The sequence below is a fragment of the Nyctereutes procyonoides genome, unplaced genomic scaffold (assembly GCF_905146905.1).
Source record: "Nyctereutes procyonoides isolate TBG_1078 unplaced genomic scaffold, NYPRO_anot_genome, whole genome shotgun sequence".
In the NCBI taxonomy this organism is placed as follows: domain Eukaryota; kingdom Metazoa; phylum Chordata; class Mammalia; order Carnivora; family Canidae; genus Nyctereutes; species Nyctereutes procyonoides.
The window spans coordinates 24,136,442-24,158,215 of record NW_026575147.1 but is presented as its reverse complement, the minus strand read 5'-3'; the positions used below and the strand labels follow the sequence as shown (position 1 = coordinate 24,158,215).

Genomic DNA, 21,774 nt, shown 5'->3' with positions numbered 1-21,774 from the left:
ACATTAATTGTTCTTCTCTGTTTCCTTGAAGCTTCCTATTTTTAACAGCAGAGTTTTGGGGTTTGTCTCCCCATCGTGAAAATGTATTCACCTAGCTTTACTTACTGGAGGATGAAATGAGTAATTAGATAATTGACCATAGATTTAAAAAGTCTTCACCAGGGAAGGGAAGAGGAAAAGGTGCTAGAACTCCAGTTCATGGAATCAGACCAAACCTGCAGGATGCTCAGGGGAAATGGTTGTCCAGATACATAGGTATAAATCCTCCAAGACAGTTACAGATGTTTTCATGTGTCATGGAAGGTGTTGTTGTCGCTGTTGTTTTTAAGATTTTATTTATTTATCCATGAAAGACACACACACACACAGAGAGAAAAAGACACAAGCAGAGGGAGAAGCAGGCTCCCTGCAGGGAGCTTGATGTTGGACTCGATCCCAGGACCCCAGGATTAGGCCCAAGCCAAAGGAAGACGCTCAACTGCTGAGCCCCCCAGGGGCCTCGTGTCATAGAAGATCTTGCCCTGTGCAGTAGGGTGGCCTAACCCAGCCCAGACTTGGTTGCTATTTGCGGAGTCAGTGGGCTTGCGCTTTGATACATGGCCACAGAGGAGGGACCGGAGTTGTTTTCTGGCTGAGCAAAAAGGCTGCTGAGTAGCTTCAAGTTCCTCACTGAGGGAGGGGTTGGGATGGAAACTGAAGGAACTGTGCCCATGAAAGATGCTGTGAGAGCCTAGACCTAAATGTGCAGAGCAGGTGCAGAATTGTGTCAACAGCCAACCTCCCTGCCCTGGCCCTGCATGAACCCCAGGGCCGCCGAGCATCCTGAGTCCTGAGACTAGCTGACACCCTTGTTACTAGACACAAGAAGACCAGGGATCATTAGGGCAGCAGAGTAGTGATATGCGCCCCTGGGAACTCCCTGACACAGCAGGGGGACTTCACACGGGGAGAGAAGGTGCAGACATGCAGGTTGCAGTTCTGGCATGACTGACAGCACAGCTGCACTTGCACCCACAGCTGCTGATGCTTCCTGATTTGACTGAACATTTCACTCACTATGCCTTGGTTTCTCACTGAGCCAGAGCGGCATCCATTCAGTCCGGGGGCAGTTTCCCATAGAGGACAATCTTTTCATCAAGAAAATCTGAGACCTGCTGGTTTGGCCTACAGCCCTTTCTTTGGGTACGACAGCAAGGCATACCAATGCAGAAATAAATATTGCAATATTATACTTGAAACCTTTGCAGAAATATATTTCCAGTGACATCCCAGGAGAAGTCAGTTGTACCAGGGAGTTCATCCAACACCAATCAGGAATTTATTGGTGAACCAAAAAAACACAAGTGATCCCTCAGACCCCTGACCAAGATTCTGCCCCCTTCTTCTCTTGCTATGGCTGTGCTTACCTAGCTACAAGGGATCGCTGGCAAGTCGCAGGGTCCTTCAGAACACCTGAGAGATCACAAACAGTCCCCACAATGTGGGCAGTGGTCGTCATGGTGACTTTATGGTAGCATCACTTAATTTATAAACTAAATAAAAGAAATCTTCAGTCACATCTGTTCAGGATAAGCCACTTCCTTTGGAGTCAGGACACATGAGGAGGACTTCAATGAGTTGCCTAATTTGTGGGCAACAGAAAAAAGGAAATCGAGTCAAGATCTGTTGCCCACCTCAGCTGTGTCTTTCTGGCAGTAAAAGTTGCAAACTCTCTCATGGTAGCTTTATGGGGACTAAACAGCACAGTTTGTTCTCAGGGCAGGAATTGGCTGTCATTATTTGACTGCTCATGGCTCAGTCAGTAGGGAAGTATGGCATATGGAGCTTGCATTTACCTCTCACCAAGCTTTGGTAATATAATGCAACTGGACCCCTGCAGAACACGGGAAGGTCAAAGCCAGAAGGGTCTTTGATTCCAGCTGCCATGTTTCGATTGCCTGGGTGTGAAGAAGCAGGCAAAACAAGCCATACAACCCTGTACTCCAAAGGAATAAGCAATCCAACTCAATAGGCAGTTGGATTCCACTGCCTCAACTTCCACAACACCGTGTGCCTCCCCTGTAGAGTACTTACACTAGCTGACAATTTTTCTTCTGTGTGATGGTTTGTCTCCCTCCCACCCTATATTATAAATGCCAGGAAGATAGATGCTACTTCTTTTGCTTGTCTTTGTATCCCTAGCATCTAGCATGGTCCTTGTGCTTTGAAAGAACAAATGAATGTGTGAATAAAAGCTCCTGAGGAGTATGAGGATAGGGTCCTCAATCTATAGAAGAGAAAACAGGCTTAGAGAAGTGAAAAGTTACCACAAGATCATGCCTTAAATAAGTGACAATGGTTTTTGCAAAAACCTACATTACAGTTGTGTCCCAAAGGGAGTTGCCTTGGGCACAGTTGAGAAAGATGCTGCTTCACCTATGTTCTCCACCTCCAGTGGTTCCCAAAGCTCTCAGAGGACAAAAGGGAGCCGAAACTTTTATTTCTTAGGGCTCCTGCTCTCCCATGGGGCCAAATGATCACAGGGAGAGTATGAGACCTTGAAGTCTTAGTTTTGAATTCCAGATTCTTCCAGCTTTGCCCTGTGTTTCAGTACCAGGTGCTTCCAGGTGCATGTGTGTGTGCATGTTTTCTCTCACTCTCTTTGCTTTTCTGCCCTTCCAAACCCAGAGGAGGGGGGAGTCTGCTCCTAACTATGCCTACAGTCTCTCTGTCTGTGGCTTCTGAGCATAAAAAGCCCTACTGGCCAAACAGTGGTGCTTGAACATGATATTCTTTCTACCCTGTGTCCTCTTGAGAGGTTAGCAGAACCAACACACGGTGGTCTTGAGGATTTTGGTTTCTCTGATGCTGCCCCAAAGGAAAGGTGAACAAAAAATAAAAGAAAAGAAAAAAAAAGAAATAAAGAAAGGTGGGAAGATTCACATAGTGCCTGCTGAACAAACTTCCTGTTCTCTATTTAGGAAGGGTGATCCCTAAAGATCAGGTAACCATGGGGCCCGGGACCCAGGAAGAGCCAAGGAGGGAATTTACCAGAGGTGTAGGGATCACAGAAGAAGCTTGCCTGGTTTTCTGGCTTCTAACTAGGCCTTTACCTGTAATCACCCAAGGGCAGAAGGACACCCAAAGCTTAAGGGCTCTTTCTCCAGTGGCTGAAGACCCAGGTTGAGGCCCATGGGCCTGTTCTCTTCTACTCCTGGCCCTTTTGAAGGACACTCTTCCATGTCTGCTTATCCAAGGGTCCCAGAGGTCCTTTGACAGTCCCTCCAGATAAACAAAAAGTTCCAAGCAAAGAGTAAGTCTGCCTCCTAAAGCTTGTGTGCTAGGGAGGCAGGTGGCCCTCCACACACCGAGGCCTGTGGTGTGGTTGTCTCAAGGCCTCCCTCCTCCCTAGTCTACACACACCCCCCTTTCCAAAGCTACTATGCCCTCTCTGTCACCTCTCATGGGGCTTTGGTCACCATAGAGCAGAATCTCCCCCAACCCATGGGCTGGCTACACTGGGCTCCATGGGTCCAGGAAACAAGAAGAGGATCACAATCACTCATTTGAAGGCTACTCCTTGGCCCCTTTCATTTTCCCTAATCCCCACCCTGCAATGGCTACTGACCTCTTCTATTCCTTTGACTTCTCCTCCTTTTGGACAAATGGCTAATAATTGAGATGATCCCCAAACCTGTGATCAGCATGCAGATGATGAGAATGGACATCCTGGAAGGAGTCACAGACAGACTTCATGTGGCTCAAAAGAAGGCACCTTTTGATTCTTGGCTCAGGATCCCCTTTCCTGGAACCCACCCCACTTCTGGCTCCCACCCAGTTCCAGTAGCTCCTGGCCACCGTGTGCCTTCTGAGTGCTTCTGCCCTCCAGCCCAGGTCCAGTCAGGCTTGGGGGCTGATCGGGGACCAAGCATCTTCCCCAGAGACTAACACAGACTTGGAGCAGGAAGATCCAGTGCTCAGACTGGCTGGTCTCTTGAATAGGGGGACACATAAACTTAGGAGCTAGAAATAGCCAAAATGAAACAGAAAGGGGCTGTGCCTAGAGAGAGGAAAGCAAGCACACATAAGAGCAGAAGATCAGAGACTGAAGAAAATCCCAAAGACAATCGGGACCATTTCTGAAGGCGCCATGTCCTGCCTTCCATGTGTGAGACACTGCTCTCTCCTTAGGACCGATCTTCCTTTTTAACTGAAATACTGAGAGGGAATTTTTTGCTGCTTGCATCCAAGAGTCCTAAACTACATTCTTCTGAAAGAAGCCACATGGTCACATTGAAGATCCGCAGTTCAGGTGGAGAAGCAACAAAGCTGGAAAGTAGCAGGTGCAAATCAACTGCCCTGCTGTGACACCTTTGCCCGCCTCACCCACCAAAGCTGGAGCAATCGGCCTTGTGGATCACTCTGGAAGCCCTGCAGCTTTGGTCCTGTTGCCTAAGTCTGCATCAGAAAGGATTTGCTGTGGATCAAGTGAGGCTGGTGCTCAGGCCTGCCCTTGCCTCTGCATCTCTGCGTCTCTGGCTGTCTTTTGTTCAACCCATAGAGGATGAGAGTCCTGGACACATGCTAGGCCAAGGGGAGGCACCAGGCACAGCTGGTGGGTGGAGGGAACAAGTCGGGGCTGCAATCCAGCCCACACTCTGCCGGCCAAGCCATACACCCTGTCACTGGGCTCTGTGCCCCTGAAAGAAGGACCGCTTTTCCAGATTTGCACAAAAGTCCTGTGTGGACTAGAAGTGGCCCATGGTTAGATAATCCCAGGCTGAAGACTATGGGAAGGGGTACCAGGGACACAAGAGGGCCAGTCCAATCCTTAAGGAACTGATAGGTGACATCATTGCCACACTGTACTCATGACAGCCACCAAAACCCAGTGGAAAAGTTCAGCCATGGCCACCCACATGGGCCTTCTCTGGCAAATCTAGTTGGTGAGGGTGGTGGTGGTGGGGGTCTGAGTTTCACTTAAACTAAGGAGCACATTTAGGTGAGACTTCTTTCATCCTGAGCCTGAAACCATACTAGGTGTGAAGGACATCACACATTGAAAAAGCTGCTTGCTAAACAAATTACTGGTCAAGTGTGAATAAGGATCTCTTTCTAGCACCAGGAGGCTCCGTATAGTAGCTTCCCTTAAGTTCTTGCTTTGTTTTCCTACTGGCATTGTGCTCTGGATTATGAGAGAAAGAAATCCCTTACAGCAAAAACAATCCTGAGGGGGAAATACATAACAATACAAGCATTCATCCAAAAACTGGAAAGATCTCAAATACAAAAGCCAACCTTGCACCTAAAGGTGCTGGAGAGGGGATCCCTAGGTGGCGCAGCGGTTTGGCGCCTGCCTTTGGCCCAGGGCGCGACCTGGAGACCGGGATCGAATCCCACATCGGGCTCCCGGTGCATGGAGCCTGCTTCTCCCTCTGCCTGTGTCTCTGCCTCTCTCTCTCTGTGTGTGACTATCATAAATAAATAAAAATAAAAAAAAATAAAGGTGCTGGAGATAAAACAGCAAAGAGATCCTACACCCAGCAGAAGAAGAGAATTAATAAAGATTCAAGCAGAACTCCATGAAATAGAGACCAGAAGAACTGGAACAGATCAACAAAACCAGGAGTTGGTTCTTTGAAACAATTAATAAGATAGATAAACCATTAGCCAGCCTTATTAAAAAGAAGAGAGAGAAGACTCAAATTAACAAAATCATGAATGATAAAGGAGAGATCACTACCAACACCAAGGAAATACAAACGATTTTAAAAACTTATTATGAGCAGCTATATGCCAATAAATTAGGCAATCTAGAAGAAATGGATGCATTTCTGGAAAACCACAAACTACCAAAACTGGAACAGGAAGAAATAGAAAACCTGAACAGGCCAATAACCAGGGAGGAAATTGAAGCAGTCATCAAAAACCTCCCAAGACACAAAACTCCAGGGCCAGATGGCTTCCCAGGGGAATTCTATGAAACTTTTAAAGAAGAAATCATACCTATTCTACTAAAGCTGTTCAGAATGATAGAAAGAGATGGAGTACTTACAAACTTGTTTTATGAGGCCAGCATCACCTTAATTCCAAAACCAGACAAAGACCCCACCAAAAAGGAGAATTACAGACCAATATCCCTGATGAACACATATGCAAAAATTCTCAACAATACTAGCCAAAAGGATACAACAATACATTAAGATTATTCACCATGACCAAGTGGCATTTATCCCTGGGATGCAAGGCTGGTTCAACACTCGTAAAACAATCAATGTGATTCATCATATCAGCAAGAGAAAAACCAAGAACCATATGATCCTCTCAATAGATGCAGAGAAAGCATTTGACAAAATACAGCATCCATTCCTGATCAAAACTCTTCAGAGTGTAGGGATAGAGGGAACGTTCCTCAGCATCTTAAAAGCCATCTACGAAAAGCCTACAACAAATATTGTTCTCAATGGGGAAGCACTGGGAGCCTTTCCCCTAAGATCAGGAACAAGACAGGGATGTCCACTCTCACCACTGCTATTCAACATAGTATTGGAAGTCCTAGCCTCAGCAATCAGACAACAAAAAGACACTAAAGGCATTTGAATTGGCAAAGAAGAAGTCAAACTCTCCCTATTCACCGATGACATGATACTCTACATAGAAAATCCAAAACCTTCCACCCCAAGATTGCTAGAACTCATGCAGCAATTTCACACCGTGGCAGGATTCAAAATCAATACCCAGAAGTCAGTGGCATTTCTATACACTAACAATGAGACTGAAGAAAGAAATTAAGGAGTCAATCCCATTTACAATTGCACCCAAAAGCATAAGATACCTAGGAATAAACCAAACCAAAGAGGTAAAGGATCTATACCCTAAAAACTATAGAACACTTCTGAAAGAAATTGAGGAAGACACAAGAGATGGAAAAATATTCCATGCTCATGGATTGGAAGAATTAATATTGTGAAAATGTCAATGTTACCCAGGGCAATATATACATTTAATGCAATCCCTATCAAAATACCATGGACTTTCTTCAGAGAGTTGGAACAAATCATCTTAAGATTTGTGTGGAATCAGAAAAGACCCCGAACAGCCAGGTGAATATTAAAAAAGAAAACCATAGCTGGGGGCATCACAATGCCAGATTTCAGGTTGTACTACAAAGCTGTGGTCATCAAGACAGTGTGGTACTGGCACAAAAACAGACACATAGATCAATGGAACAGAATAGAGAACCCAGAAGTGGACCCTGAACTTTATGGTCAACTAATATTCGACAAAGCCGGAAAGACGATCCACTGGAAAACAGTCTCTCCAATAAATGGTGCTGGGAAAATTGGACATCCACATGCAAAAGAATGAAACTAGACCACTCTCTTGCCCCATACACAAAGATAAACTCAAAATGGATGAAATATCTAAACATGAGACAAGATTCCATCAAAATCCTAGAGGAGAACACAGGCAACACCCTTTTTGAACTGGGCCACAGTAACTTCTTGCAAGATTCATCCATGAAGGCAAGAGAAACAAAAGAAAAATGAACTATTGGGACTTCATCAAGATAAGAAGCTTCTGCACAGCAAAGGATACAGTCAACAAAACTAAAAGACAACCTACAGAATGGGAGAAGATATTTGCAAATGACGTATCAGATAAAGGGCTACTATCCAAGATCTATAAAGAACTTATTAAACTCAACACCAAAGAAACAAACAATCTAATCATGAAATGGGCAAAGGACATGAAGAGAAATCTCACAGAGGAAGACATAGACATGGTCAACATGCACATGAGAAAATGCTCTGCATCACTTGCCGTCAGGGAAATACAAATCAAAACCACAATGAGATACCACCTCACACCTGTGAGAATGGGGAAAATTAACAAGGCAGGAAACCACAAATGTTGGAGAGGATGTGGAGAAAAGGGAACCCTCTTGCACTGTTGGTGGGAATGTGAACTGGTGCAGCCACTCTGGAAAACTGTGTGGAGGTTCCTCAAAGAGTTAAAAATAGACCTGCCCTATGACCCAGCAATTGCACTGTTAGGGATTTACCCCAAAGATTCAGATGCAATGAAACGCCGGGACACCTGCACCCCGATGTCTCTAGCAGCCATGTCCACAATAGCCAAACTGTGGAAGGAGCCTCGGTGTCCATCGAAAGATGAATGGATAAAGAAGATGTGGTCTATGTATACAATGGAATATTCCTCAGCCATTAGAAGCGACAAATACCCACCATTTGCTTCGAAGTGGATGGACCTGGAGGGTATTATGCTGAGTGAAATGAGTCAGTTGGAGAAGGACAAACATTATATGGTCTCGTTCATTTGGGGAATATAAAAATTAGTGAAAGGGAATAAAGGGAAAGGAGAGAAAATGAGTGAAAATATCAGTGAGGGTGACTAAACATGAGAGACACCTAACTCCAGGAAATGAACAAGGGGTAGTGGAAGGGGAGGTGGGCAGGGGGTTGGGATGGCTGGGTGATGGGCACTGGGGGGGGGCACTTGGCACGATGAACACTGGGTGTTATGCTATATGTTGGCAAATTGAACTCCAATAAAAAAAAATTTAAAAAAAGAAAGACATCTCTTCTAGAAATGGAAATAACTGAGAAGCCACAGAAGGAAAAAAGAAAAAGGCTAGTGCTTTCCATAAGCTCTTTGCCTGAGACAGAGGCTTTCTGATGCGAAAAGGAGGATTTCAGCATTTGCCAGCAGAATTTTGGAGCAGTCAACTGGGTTAAGCAGACCTCCCCCTCCAGGCTCCAGGCCAACCTACACCCAACCCAGCCCCCTCCTGGTGTGAACTGCCCTCCTGACCATTTTGGCCATGATCTTCATCCCAGTTTCTGAGGGTGCTCATCCAGGCACCCAGGTCATTTTTTATAGCCTCGCTCACCTCTTAAGGAAGGGATCTTCAAGACTCTAGACCTACAATCCTGGCTATGGAGCACAGACGTGTAATGACAACCTCAGAGCCTTTCCTGGCCAGCAGAACAGAGCCCTCCCACCTGTCAGCCACCATGAGCCTCTCCCAAATCCCATGGGCCAGATTGCTGGGAAGGAAGGGAAGTTCCAAGAGTAACCTGGAGCCCACACACTGTTCTCTTCCCCCAATTCCAAATTAATCCCCAGCACCATTAGCAACCACCAGGCTTCGGAGGGAAGTAGAGACCAGGTTACCCCAGAGAACCTAGCGGGAACCTGACTTGGTACTCACTGGCCTCAGTGAGTATTTACCACACCAATGCACAGGTTGCCCCTGAATAGACCCCTGGCCGGCTCTTTACCTTTCCCAGACCAAAAATCACTGGCGAGGCCTCCTCTGTTGTCAGTCACAACCAGCTCTGTAAAATCCATGCCATCCCTGTCAAAGTCCCATTGGATGCCACACCAGTACCAGCCCATATCCTCCTTGGTCAGGCAGGACACAGTGATGATGAACTGGCTTCCTGCGTCCCTCAGGACCACGTGGTCGGTACTATGGGTGTGAATGCCATATGGAGCCATAGTCCCGAAAGTAGCCTCGGTACCAGTATTTGCGATGGTCCTTATAGTGGGCATTGTAGTTGCAGGTAGCAGAAGCTGTGTCCAGCACAAAGCTTTCCTTGACCTTCTTGTCCATAACCATGGCATCTGTTAAAATAGACATGGGCATGTGTGCATGTGTATACACACACACACATACACACACACACACACACACACACACACACCATCGTTCTTTTAAACATGTTACAGCTCTTGTCATCCAGTAGAAAAGTTGGTTAAAGCACAGGGAAGCTGAATTTTCATTTTCTTGTTTTGGGTTACTGACTATGAGGGGCCAAATTCATATGTTCAAGTGTTAACCTCCAGTACCTCAGAATGTGACTGCATTTGGGGATTGAGACTTTAAAGAGGTAATTAGTTTACAATAAGGTCATTAGAAAGGGCCCAATGCAACTTGAGTGGTGTCCTTATGAAAAAGGAGTCTATGATATGGAGGACAGGCCAAACGACAAGTCATGTCTCATGTCTCTCAAGCCAACCAGTCTGTGCAGTTCGTTATAGCAGGCCGAGCCAGCAACTTCCACAGCCCTGGCCTGAGGGATACCCTTCTTCAAGGACAGAGGTGGCCTCTCACCCCTGCCCCTGGCCCCCTACTCCACTCTGGTCCTCTCAAAAAGTAAGTGACAAGGTTTGAAGGCTTCTGCTGGCTGCAGAGGGCTAAGAACAGAGGGAGCCAGCTTCTGTTCTTAGGAGCAAGGAACTTCCCATTTCCTCCATGCAACCCCTGCAGGGGTAGCGCCATCATCTCCGGATATTGCGTAGGGAGGAAGTCGTGGACGCCACGTCCCGCTCGACCATGGCTGGGGAAGTATCTGGACAAGGAGAAGATGTGGGCAGCAGGCCCCTCTGTCTCTCAGCCTTCCAGAGGTGTGCCAGGTCCCCGCAAATGCTGCCTCGGACCAGCCTGCACGGCATGCTCGCATATCCCTTGTGTGAATTGATATGACTTGATTTTTTGTTCTCCCAGCAAGCATTTCTAGAATTACCAGGACTTGAACCTAATCTTAAGAATTCAAAAGTCTTCATGCTACCAGATTCACACCACACAAGGAAGATGGGTTAATGCTCAGTCTGCAGGCCTGGACCCTGACCTAGGGAGAGGACAGCAGCAAGAAAGGTCAGCAGGCCAGAGGGCAGCAGAGGCCCCAGGCCAGCCACCCCCACCTCCCAGCTCAGGTCTCACCCTGGGCTCAGGCATAGGCAGGCAGCAGGAATTCCCAGCCTTGTCCCTCTGCACAAACACTTTTCTGGGGAGAAGGAGGAGGGAAGGGGAACTTCTGCTGAGAGAGTACAGAGCCCACATTTTTAGCTGAGGCTTTCAGATTCCTTCCAGCCCCCTTCCATTCCCCTTTCATCCCCTCCCTGCCACAGCTCACTTATCAGAGCTAAGAACAAGGATGAGTCCAGACAGGATTTTTCTCCTTCTTTTTTCCTATCCCACTCCTTCAGTGGTTCAGGCTATGGAGCAGCCACTCCAAGCAGCAAAGAAGGGAATGCAAAGTGTTTGGGAAGTTTGGAGGCTGGAGATGCTTCCTCTCTGTATTTTACCTGAAAAGGCAATCAGGAAGAGCAGAACGAAGAACCCCATGACTGGAAGGAAGTGAACAACCTTCAACTGGAATGACAGGCTATGCCCAGAGGTCTCAGGAATCCTGGATCTGTTTAAGGGAAACCAGATCTTTGAGCCTCAGCTGGTTTTATCCTGTTTGAAGAGACCAGGGCAAAGGGAACAACCAGTCAATCCAAGCAGTGCTGCCATGTGTAGCTATCCAGGTAGTGCACTGCACAAGGGTACCTCATCAGGGGGATGCCATTCGTGGAAATAAACTTACTTATGTAATAATGTGGGCAACTGAAAAAAAGTGTGGGCTTCCTGGCACTCCCAAAACAGCGGTGGAGATTCCCCTCCTGGATAAATACACCCTGGTGCAACAAAGCCTTGTACCCAATTAGCAGAACACAAGCATACATGCCAGCGTGGGCCCACATTCAAGTGTGGGACTGTACCCTGTCCTGCCAATGCACTGGGTATCGCCAGAGGGCACATCCACCACTCTTGGAGGCCCAGTTCTCTTTTAGCTGAGGGGAAGACTAATGAGGAGATTGCTAACTTCCCTGACTCCCAAGTGGACGCTGAAGCCTCATCCAGGGAGTGGGGTTGGGCAAAGCTGTTAAAAGCAGATACACCTGGCATCAGGAGCATGGAGTGGCGTCCACGTGGTATTTTGGTGTTGGCAGCCAGGGCTGCTGCTTCCAGACCTCCTGAGAGTTTCCTGGGCAGAGCCGGGACAAGTCAAGGAGATGTCAATGCAATGATAAAAGCTTCTCTTGGTTCCTATTGGGACTCATGGCCTGACTGCTGATTTTTAAAGTTTGAATTACAGAAGAATTTAAGCTGAACACTACTTCTCACACCCTAAAGCTAGCCCTTCCCATCAAGGGCCGGATGGGGATGAGTGTCTGATCCGGGTCGTTCAGTAATATCCTCTCCTGAGGGAGAGGGCCTTTCTCTCCTTCCCACGCAGTCAGCGTGTGGGCCTGCTTCAGGTGTGTGTTTTACCTGCACCATGATAAAGGTGCCTTATTTACTCCTCATCAAACCTCTGTGAGTTCCATCAATAAACCGCAAAGTGGAAAAAAAGTCAGGGAGGTGGGTGGTGGTAAGGAAAGAAGGAGGAATCTATAGATTAAAAGAGGCTTAAGAGAGGTAATGACAAACTGCCATCTATAGAACTTATTTGGATCCTGACTGAAGGTCTAGATAATGGGGAGATAGTTGATGATGTCAAGAAATTATTGTTTTTTTTCAGATGGGATAATAACATTGTCAAAAATCAGCCTCTAAAAAAAAAAAATCAGCCTCTAAGGGGCACCTGGATGGCTCAGTTGGTTAAGGGTCTGGCTCTTGGGTTTGGCTCAGGCTGTGATCTCAGAGTGGTGAGATCAAACCGCATGTTGGGCTCCATGCTCAGTGTGGAGTCTGATGAAGATTCTTTCTTCCTCCCTCTCCCCACCCTGTGCATGCACATGCATGCGCGTGCCCATGCACACGGTCTCTCTCCTTCTAAAATAATTTTTAAAGATTAAGTCTTCTTAAAAAATCTGGTTGGGGAGCCTGGGTGGCTCAGTGGTTTAGCACTGCCTTCAGCCCGGGGCATGATCCTGGAGACCCAGGATCGAGTCCCACGGAGCCTGCTTCCCCCTCTGCCTGTGTCTCTGCCTCTCTCTCTCTCTCCGTGTCTCTCATGAATAAATAAATAAAATCTTTAAAAAAAATAAAAATAAAATTTAAAAACCTGGAGGAATTGAGTTCCTTTTAAAAAAAAACAAATAAAATAACTTAAAATAACTAGCCTCTAAGATGGTTCCTGGCACTCTTGCTGTTGTTTAGTCCCCTCCTAAACTGAATCAGGGCTAGCCTGTGTGATCAAGAAAATCAATAAAAATTGGGGCACCTGGGTGGCCCAGTTGGTTGGGTGTCTAACTCCAGTCATGGTCTCAGGGTGCTGGGATCCAGCTCTATGTCAGGTCTCTGCTCGGTGCGGAGTCTACTTGTCTCTCTCCCTCCCCACAGCTTGTGCTTGCTCACCCATGCTCTCAAATAAATAAATAAAATCTTTTAAAAAAGAAAATAAAAATTGCATAGCAACTGATAATTCATATTGACTAGATATCATATAGAATTGATAATTCATATAGAAATTCATCATTGAGTCCTTATCTCTGAGAAAGCTGCATGCAAAAAGAACACTAGGAATGGCTCAGAGATATTGCCATGAAACCAAGGAAAGGAGGCCCCTGGGTGGCTCAGTGGTTAAGCATCTGCCTTTGGCTTAGGGTGTGATCCTAGGATTCTGGGATCAAGTCCCACATTGGGGTCCCCTCAGGGAGCCTGCTTCCCCCTCTGCCTGTGTCTCTGCCTCTCTCTCTGTGTCTCTCATGAATAAATAAATAAAATCTAAAAAAAAAAAAAGAAAGAAAAAGAAAGAAACCAAAGAAAAGTAGCAACAGGAGAAGTGGGTTGGGCATAGATATCAGTAAAGTTCCCAAGACAAGAAAAGGTTGCATTTGAAAGCAAAGGAGAGGCTCAGAGTTTTAGAAAATGAACCATGTGTCTATTCTCATTCTGAGTATTAGTTGATGCTCCTTAGTTCTGTTGCTGCCTTGTAAGGATAAAATTAATTTTTGTTTCTCAGATGTGTAACTTAAGAAGATAAGTGGGTAATAAGAACAAGCCAATTGATCATTTAAAAAAATTATATATATGTATTTTAGATTTCATCTATTTATTCATGAGAGACACAGAAAGAGGCAGAGACCCAGGCAGAGGGAGAAGCAGGCTCTCTGCGGGGACATCAATATGGGACTCGATCCCCGGACCCGGAGTCATGTCCGGGCCAAAGGCAGACGCTCAACCACCGAGCCACCCAGGCCCCCCCTCAAATACTTTTCATAAATAAAAACCAAAATGTTTGCAGATGAAATAATTTGATGTCCAAAATTTCAAGATAATCAGGGTGGGGTGAGTGGATAGAGACATAAATGGAACAACACTGGATGATCAACATTGGTTGATCATTATTAAAGCAGAATCATCAATATCTGAGAGGTTATTATGCTGGCCTCTTCACTTTTGTGTGCCTCAAGTTTTCCATAATAAAAAGTAAAAAACAAAACAAAACTCTGACAGGAATGACAAGGTTCAGTTTTAGGAGACTGCCCGAGTTCACACAGCTAGTACAGCCACCATGATCTGATGCTAAATCTGAGAGGGGGAGAAAAATTCTTTCCAGCATACTCTTCCTTCCCCAATAGTAATAACACAGCAGAAGCATAGACTACAAGGGGACATACAACATGTCATCTGAGCAATTGTGGCAACAGGCAGCCTGTTTCCCCATTTGCAGCATATCCAGGAAGGCATCTAAGGGCAGAGTGTCTCTAAAAAAGGAGCACCTGGTTGTAAGACTGAATTTACCCACAGACAATGGCCAGACCATATATAAAACTAGACCTCTGGACAGAACATCTGGCCCAGGAAACCAGCATTTTATCTGTAGTAACTGGACAGGGAAGCCAGCCTGTTAAAAGTCAGTTTTGTAGAAAGTCAGACCATAATCTCTAGCAGAAGTCCAGAACACCAAAAGATAATCCCTGTGACAACCCCAGATGGCTAGTAGTAACTGACAGCTTTCCAAATGTTTGTCCTTCTTCCAACTGGGGACCAACCGGAGAAAGCCAAATATGCTCACCTTGCCAATCACACAGGATGCCCCACTTCTCATAGCTTCCCCAGGCCAGTGGCACACCTGAAGCCTCCCTGTTGCCACCAGAGAGCTTGCCTACTCCTCTGCCTGCCTTCAAGTCTCTGCCAAAATGCAAGTGGCAGCGACTGACTCTCTTGCTGTTGCAAACTTGGGGTAGCCTTTGCTTGTTGTCACTTGGTCTTCGCTTATATCCACGGTAGACTTGATTTTAAAAAAAAAATTAGGTACACAAACCCAGCTACTCAACATCTACTGTGGTTCCAGAGAATTCATACAGAGGAGGAGGAAGCAAAACCCAGTTTTGTCTGGGTAGTCTTTTTACCTTATTCCTTTTGGAACAGAGAATCAACAACCACCTTCAAGTGTCCCGTTAAAGGAGGCTAGCAAGAGACAGGCCTGAGGAGGCGCCAGTGATGCTGATCTCTAAACCTGAAACCAGGGTGGAGCTCGCCACTTCTACTGAAGCTCCTCAGCAGTGATTCTTAGTTCATCTTTTTTGAGTCTACTTCAAAAGGCATCCTCACTTTAAGGGCTTTTAGTGGGCTGGTGGACCATCTTAGCCCAGGACATTCCTACTTGACCAAAACAAAATAAAACAAAACATAAAAAACAACCACACTATAACTCCCTGCAAACTATAACTTCCTTGCAGAACTCAGTGGGTTTGCTAAGCAATGGCCTACAAAAAGAAAGAGAAGAAGAGAAAAGGAAAAGAGGGAAAAAAAGCTTTTATTCTGAGACTCAGGGACTATAGCTCATCTTACGATACCAAATGACACAGGTCAGACTGCTGCTTTGCTTGGAAGGAAGCTGTCCCCTTAACCCAAATTTTCTATGTGTTGCTATAGCAACTGCTAGAAATTGTTTGTAAATTATGAAGCTGCCTCTGTTTGGGATTGAAAACTAACGAGCACTTCCCTCAAAGGTCCCAGTGGGCAAAGGTGGCCTCTGTGCAGATGAGTGTACCGGGGTCACCAGAAGCCCCATGGTAAACACAGGGCCTCAACCTGAAGGGGCATTTTAACTAAGCACAAAAATTAATTCTGGGGGATTGAGGAGGGGAAAGCCTGAAATCAAACAAGGGGATGCCATTAAGGGGAAAATTTGTGGTAGTTTTGAGGGCGGCGCTTGGATTTTTAGAGAAGAAAGATCCCCAAATGTTGAAGGGGAGACTGGGGAGATGAATATTGCTTCCCACACCTCCAGCATCACTGGAGGCGGGTCCTAGTCATTTGCCTTTAAGATATTGTGAGAGCTGCGGGCAAATGATCAGGTCAGTGACCAACACAGTTTGGCATTAGTAGGAGAGTAGATGGAAGTGTTTGAATCTCCCAGATAGTGTTCATTCTTCCTGGGCTGGCAGGGAAGAAGTGAGGACATTTACTGAAATGAAACATTAATTAGGTAAATACAGTTATCGACCTCTGGCCTAAGATTGCGGTCAGGATAAACTTTCAGAACCAGCTAAGAATCAATTAAAGGAAAAAAATCTCCAGTACACTTATGCTCTTCGAAGTGGTTTAATTGAAACCCCCATCTTGCTGCTCTCATCAGCTTCATGTACTCATTGTTTGGAGGAGAGTCCACAGCTGCACATTTGAGTAGACCAAACCAGGGATGTCCTCTGACTCTCCAGAGCCACACTCAGTGCTGGAAGGATGTGATTAGGACTCTAGCCCTGACTGATATCCGGATTAATGAGACACCAGTGATAGTACCTGAGGCCTCTGCCCCAATCAGCAGTCCTCAAGCATACAAACCATAGTTTGTATCCATGTATCTGCTGGTTGTACATGAGGTGAACTTGAGAGTTTGGACTTTGGAGAAGTTACAGGTCCTTCTTTGTGCCTGAGAATAGGTGGGGAACTTGGGTTCTCCCAAAAAAGGCAGGACTGAGTTTAAATCCTGGCCTTACTACTTGTTAACTGACTATAGACAGACAAGTTACTTAACCTCTCTGTGCCTCTGTTTTCCTTCTGCAAAATGGATGGGATGATAATGGTGGCACATACTTCAGACATATCAACATCAGAAAAGATAAGGTATGGAAAGTGCTTAGCTCACAGAAAGCACTCCACAAGTAATAGCTACCCTGTGCCTCTTTCTTGCCCCTTTGATCCTTCTCTGACAATTGATGAATGGCTCATAAAGTTGCCAAAAGCTCAGATCAGCCCCGGAAAAAAATGAAAAAAAAAGCAGGGTGTTCTAGGGCAAGGGGTGAGGGGCCCAGAGTCCAAACAGGTGAACATGGCATGTGGCTCCCGGTGGCAAGGGCTAGAGTGCCAAGATCTGCCAGCTGGGTCTGTGAACCTCAGGTAACCCTGAACTCTCAGAAAAGAGCTACATGACAGTTAGTGGTCATTTTTATTTCCTCAAATACAATTACAGATGAATTCAGCAGTTTAGGTCTCCCTTTGTGACACTGTTCCTACCATCTCCCTGACATCTGCTGGGGTAGGTTTCTTGGTGTGATTCCACAATGGAGTGGAACAGAGTCGCCACCACACTCATGTCCTGCAGGACTGGGACCTTTCATCTCTGAGTCAACAAGGCCTCCTTCAGATTCCATGACTTCTCCTCTTGCTTGGGAAGGAAGAACACAAACAGTAGTAACAGCAGGACATTTTCCTCAAATCAGACATCCAGAACATTGAATCAGAGAAGAAGGACAAGAAAATAATTGGATTACAGGAAGGGTGTTAGGGGAGATACAATTGGAGGCAACCAGTCAAATGCTCCCCACCTCAGTAGAAGAAATTAAGGATGTGAAAGCACTTGGCTCAGGCAAATAGGTCCTCAAGTGTTTACTGATGCTGAATCTGGAGGTTAATGGGGTGAAGAATCATCTTTCAAGGATAACTACTCAGAAGTCTACTCAGTGCTTGAGTCCAAGGAATCAGAGGACTGGCAGATCATATAGGTCTTGAAGATCAAAAGATAGGTTTCCTTGAACTTCTTTATTTTATAAGCATAGACAATAGGGTTCATCATAGAGTTAGCATGGGAGAGCAGAATGCCCAAATACAGTATAATCTGTGGCACCTCACCATGAAAGTACGTGATACAGTTGATGATAGATAAAGGCAGCCAGGAAAAAGCAAACAGGAAGAGAACCAGAAACAGGGACTTGGCCGTCTTGAACTCCCGTCCATAAAATGCACCTGTCTCTTTGGAGCTTGAAAAGTTCTGATTGAGTTTGTTCCGGATGACATAAAATATGTCAAGATAGATGGCACACATGACAACCAGGGGGATTAAGATCCAAGTGAAGAAGCTGAAGTAGACCATGTAGTCCATCCTCATGACAGAACTGAACTGGCACGGGAGGAAGGTGACATTTCTGTGCTGCTCTGAGGTCAGTTTCATGTTCCAGCCAAACATGGGGGTCAGTCCCACCAGGAAGGACACCAGCCAGCAAAGCCCCAGGGCCAACCATATTCTTCTTTGTGTGGTGACCCTCCTGTATCTGTTGGAATGGAAGAGAATGGGTGAGTTCATAGAATTGCTACAGGAAGGGGCAGGGGGTGACAGCAGCGGGGATGGGGATGGGGTGGGGACAGGGATGGAGAGTGCTGGCATTCCGGCAAACTTGTCTGGGGGACTTTTTAAAAGAAATATGATCAAGAATGGATTAAAAATACATTGCCGCACTCACAGCTCCATTTCCAGCCCAAGAATTCTTTGACTCCTGGGAGGTAGGAGTTTTCTAGGTCTCTTGGGACCTGGTGAGAAATGACCTATCTCCTCCAAGCACCTTTCCAGCAACACTCTGCCTTCTTTTGTTTGGCTGCTGTGCCGAAGCCCAGAAGTTATAACTGCCTCTCCACACTCCCCTCCACCTGCGCCTGCCCCTGCCTCTCTATTTGCACTGGCATCCACACTTGATATTTGAGTTACATGGGTCTGTGGAGGTGTGAAGGTCGTGTGGAAGTGCTTCCAGAACCTCAGATGACTCATCCACAGAGAAGCACCATCCTTCCTTCCGCCATCCTTCCTGACAACATCCCACACACAACACAAGAAGGAAACTGATTTTGTTAAGTAGTGACTGTGTACTTAGGAGACTTTATCTCAGTTAAATCTCACAACAAACTAGAGCTATTTTTATGATAATCTCCATTTCATTGCTGGTGATGGGTACAGATGACAGGAGTTGGAGCTACTATTGACTGAGCATAGACCGTGTGCAGGCATTTTTCTAAGAGCCTCACACGTGTGAACTATGTAATTACAAGGAAGTGGCAATATTTGTCCCCATGTTATAGGTGGAAAAGAAAAAGAAAGAAGAAAGAAAAGAAAAGAAAAGAAAGAAAAGAAAGAAAGAAAGAAAGAAAGAAGAAAGAAAGAAAGGGGGGCAATCCTGGTAACCTGTACAAGCTACAAGTAGCAGAGGTGAAATTGAAGCAAGGTAGATTTGTGTTCAGAGTATCTTAACCGCTATGGAAAGATGAGGAACCAAAGCAGTAAAAGTAACTTGCCCCAGCTCAGATATCAAGATCTGGACTTTGAAGCCCAGGATTTTAGTATCAAAAGCTTGTTTACAGCCTCCTCCCTGCATCTCTTCCCTAAGATCAGAGAGAAGGAGGGCAAGACAATTGTCACTCAGGACACCTGGGGAATGAGATGTCTCCATTAGGTGGTCCGTCCTGTTCACCTCATCACATTGCTACTTTCTGCAATGGAGAACTGTTTCTTGGTCCCCTCCTCAGCTTGGAAGAGGAAGCAAAGTCAAAATAACTTGAAAATAACCTACGTCTGCAAAGAACAGAAGCATCCGTTTATTTCTCTCCTCCTATTCTTTTCTGTCTGCTCCTTATTTTATCTAGTAGGTTTCTGTCATTTCTAAAACCCAAGAACATCTTTTACTAATTGAAGGTGCTCAAGCTTCCATCATCTTAGCTGCCCCGGGGGCCTAAGCGTACACCCCCATAGTCAGCGGAGACGGCCTGAGCACTCCTCTGTTCCCCAGTCCCAGCTCAACACTGTTCAAACCCTCACACACCAAATGGTGAAAAGAAATGTAGCTCCCTCTTTCAAGTTCATCGGCCAGTTTTGATTCGATTTCATTGAAGAAGCCCTGGGTCCCAGGCACCTCCATCACTGCCCCACACGGCCCCTCTTACCTGACTGTGAGCTTGACCCGCAGGTACCGGTCCACAGCAATGGCTAGCAGGGACATGATGGAAGCATGAGTGAAGATCAACAGCAGGCAGGTCATGAAAAGGCAGTTATAAAATTGGATTGTGATGCCCAGGCTGATGACAATGGCCAAAGGCATGACCAGCACCCCAACAGCAATGTCAGCAAGGGCCAGGGAGACAATGAAATAGAAGGTGGTGGTCTGTAGGCTGGGGTTCAGCTTGACCACCCAGATGACCAACACATTGCCCACGATGGCACAGAGCCCGATGAGAATCTCCACTGTGATGTAGGTGACATTGGCCAACAACAGGGCAGTGCCATTGACAGCCATCTTGCTTTCTCCAAGGAGCTTCCCAAGTAATAGGCGTGCTGACAGGATCCGTGTGGCCCGGTGAGCCTAGCTCTTGCCAGGCATCTCGCTAGAGGTTCAGGTGCAACAGCAACAGTCCCAAATTCACAACTTGCTCATTCCTTCTCTTCTCTGGTGGGACGCTCCCTTGGAGAGCCTCCCTTCTTTTCTTAGAGAGTGCCCATCTCAGGGCAATCATTTCCTGCCCCTTCATGGGCCACACACCCCTGGGCTCCCGGAAGCGTGGAGGACAGTTCTTTATGGGGTGAATCTGAAAGTGCCGTTCCTCTAAGTTCCCCAGATAGACACGCTCATAGCTTCTGCCTCCTGCCCCTCCTTGAGCTCCATCGAGATAAGCAACCTTCTTGGGGGGGGGGGGTGATCAGGAAGTGAGATGGGCCAAGAGGAAGCAGAGACCAGGAACACTCACAAGCAGATGAAAAGAGCAGAGGAGCAGTGTGAGTGGCATGGAGAAGGCTCGAGATCCATTCACTCTGGGACTGGATGGGAGTGTAGGCCTGGGTGAGAGAGCAGTGGAAGCACAGACTTGAATGTTCTGGCTTTCTGCTAGCTTAGCAGAAATATCCCGTGACACGGAGGCAAACGGGAGCCACAGGGGAACAAGAAGTAGATTTTGGTGGCAGCCTTAGCCAGAATTTATTGTTTTCTTAGTGTATGCTACAGATTGAATGTCTGGGTCCTTCCCCCACCCCACACAAAATTTGTATGTTGAGATCTGAGCCTGAAAGTGACAGTATTAGGAGTAGGGTCTTTGGGAGATGGCTGGGTCAAGGAGATGGAGCCATCATATGTGGGATTAGTGTCTTATAAGAGACACCCCACGGAGCTCCTTCACCCTTTCCGCCATTCAGGAACAAGGAGCTGTCTCCCACCAGACACCAGAGCTGCTGGCACCTTGATCTGGGGCCTCCCAGCCTACAGAATTGAACATTTCTGTTGCTTATAAGCTTCCCAGTCTTTGGTATTCTGTTACAGTTGCCTGAACAGACTGAGACAGTGCGTTAACAGCGAGCGCTGAGAATTGAGGGGCATGAGTGGACTCTTGGTCGGCACAGCTGGGATCCAGGTTCTGCATCAAAGATCCTTTGCTAAAGGAACAAGCTAAGAGCCCCTGCTTAGAGGGGCAAAAAGGCTTGGCACCTCCCATAAGCATATCTGCTGACTCTCCATTTCCCGGGTCAGCCCATACACCCACCAAGGTCTCACATTCCCTCAAGCCAGCAACCAGCTGGTGACAACTCTCTCTGAGGAACAACAGGACAACAGGATGATGGCCAGGCAGAGAGAAGGGAAAGAACCACACGTGCACACCGTCACACAGCGTACCCTCTCGCCACCACCTGCCGGAAATGAGGAACCCAACTGCTTTCCTGGAAGTTGTTCATCCGGTCTGCAGCTTCTGGAAACCAGACACTTAAAGGCAGTGGTCACTTAAGGTCCCTCTAGTTC

At 46.5% G+C, this 21,774-nt stretch overlaps 1 protein-coding gene across 1 annotated transcript; it reads right to left on the bottom strand.

The window, feature by feature from the left end:
- Positions 1-1,449: 1,449 nt before the first annotated feature.
- Positions 1,450-21,033, bottom strand: LOC129501404 (transmembrane domain-containing protein TMIGD3-like). Its single transcript, XM_055312530.1, is given in 8 exon segments — positions 1,450-1,621; positions 3,608-3,715; positions 4,382-4,431; positions 8,086-8,095; positions 9,285-9,493; positions 9,495-9,630; positions 11,095-11,204; positions 19,937-21,033. Coding segments are annotated over 8 exon segments (1,041 nt in total). The 5' UTR covers positions 20,287-21,033; the 3' UTR covers positions 1,450-1,553.
- Between the last annotated feature and the right edge of the window lie 741 nt (positions 21,034-21,774).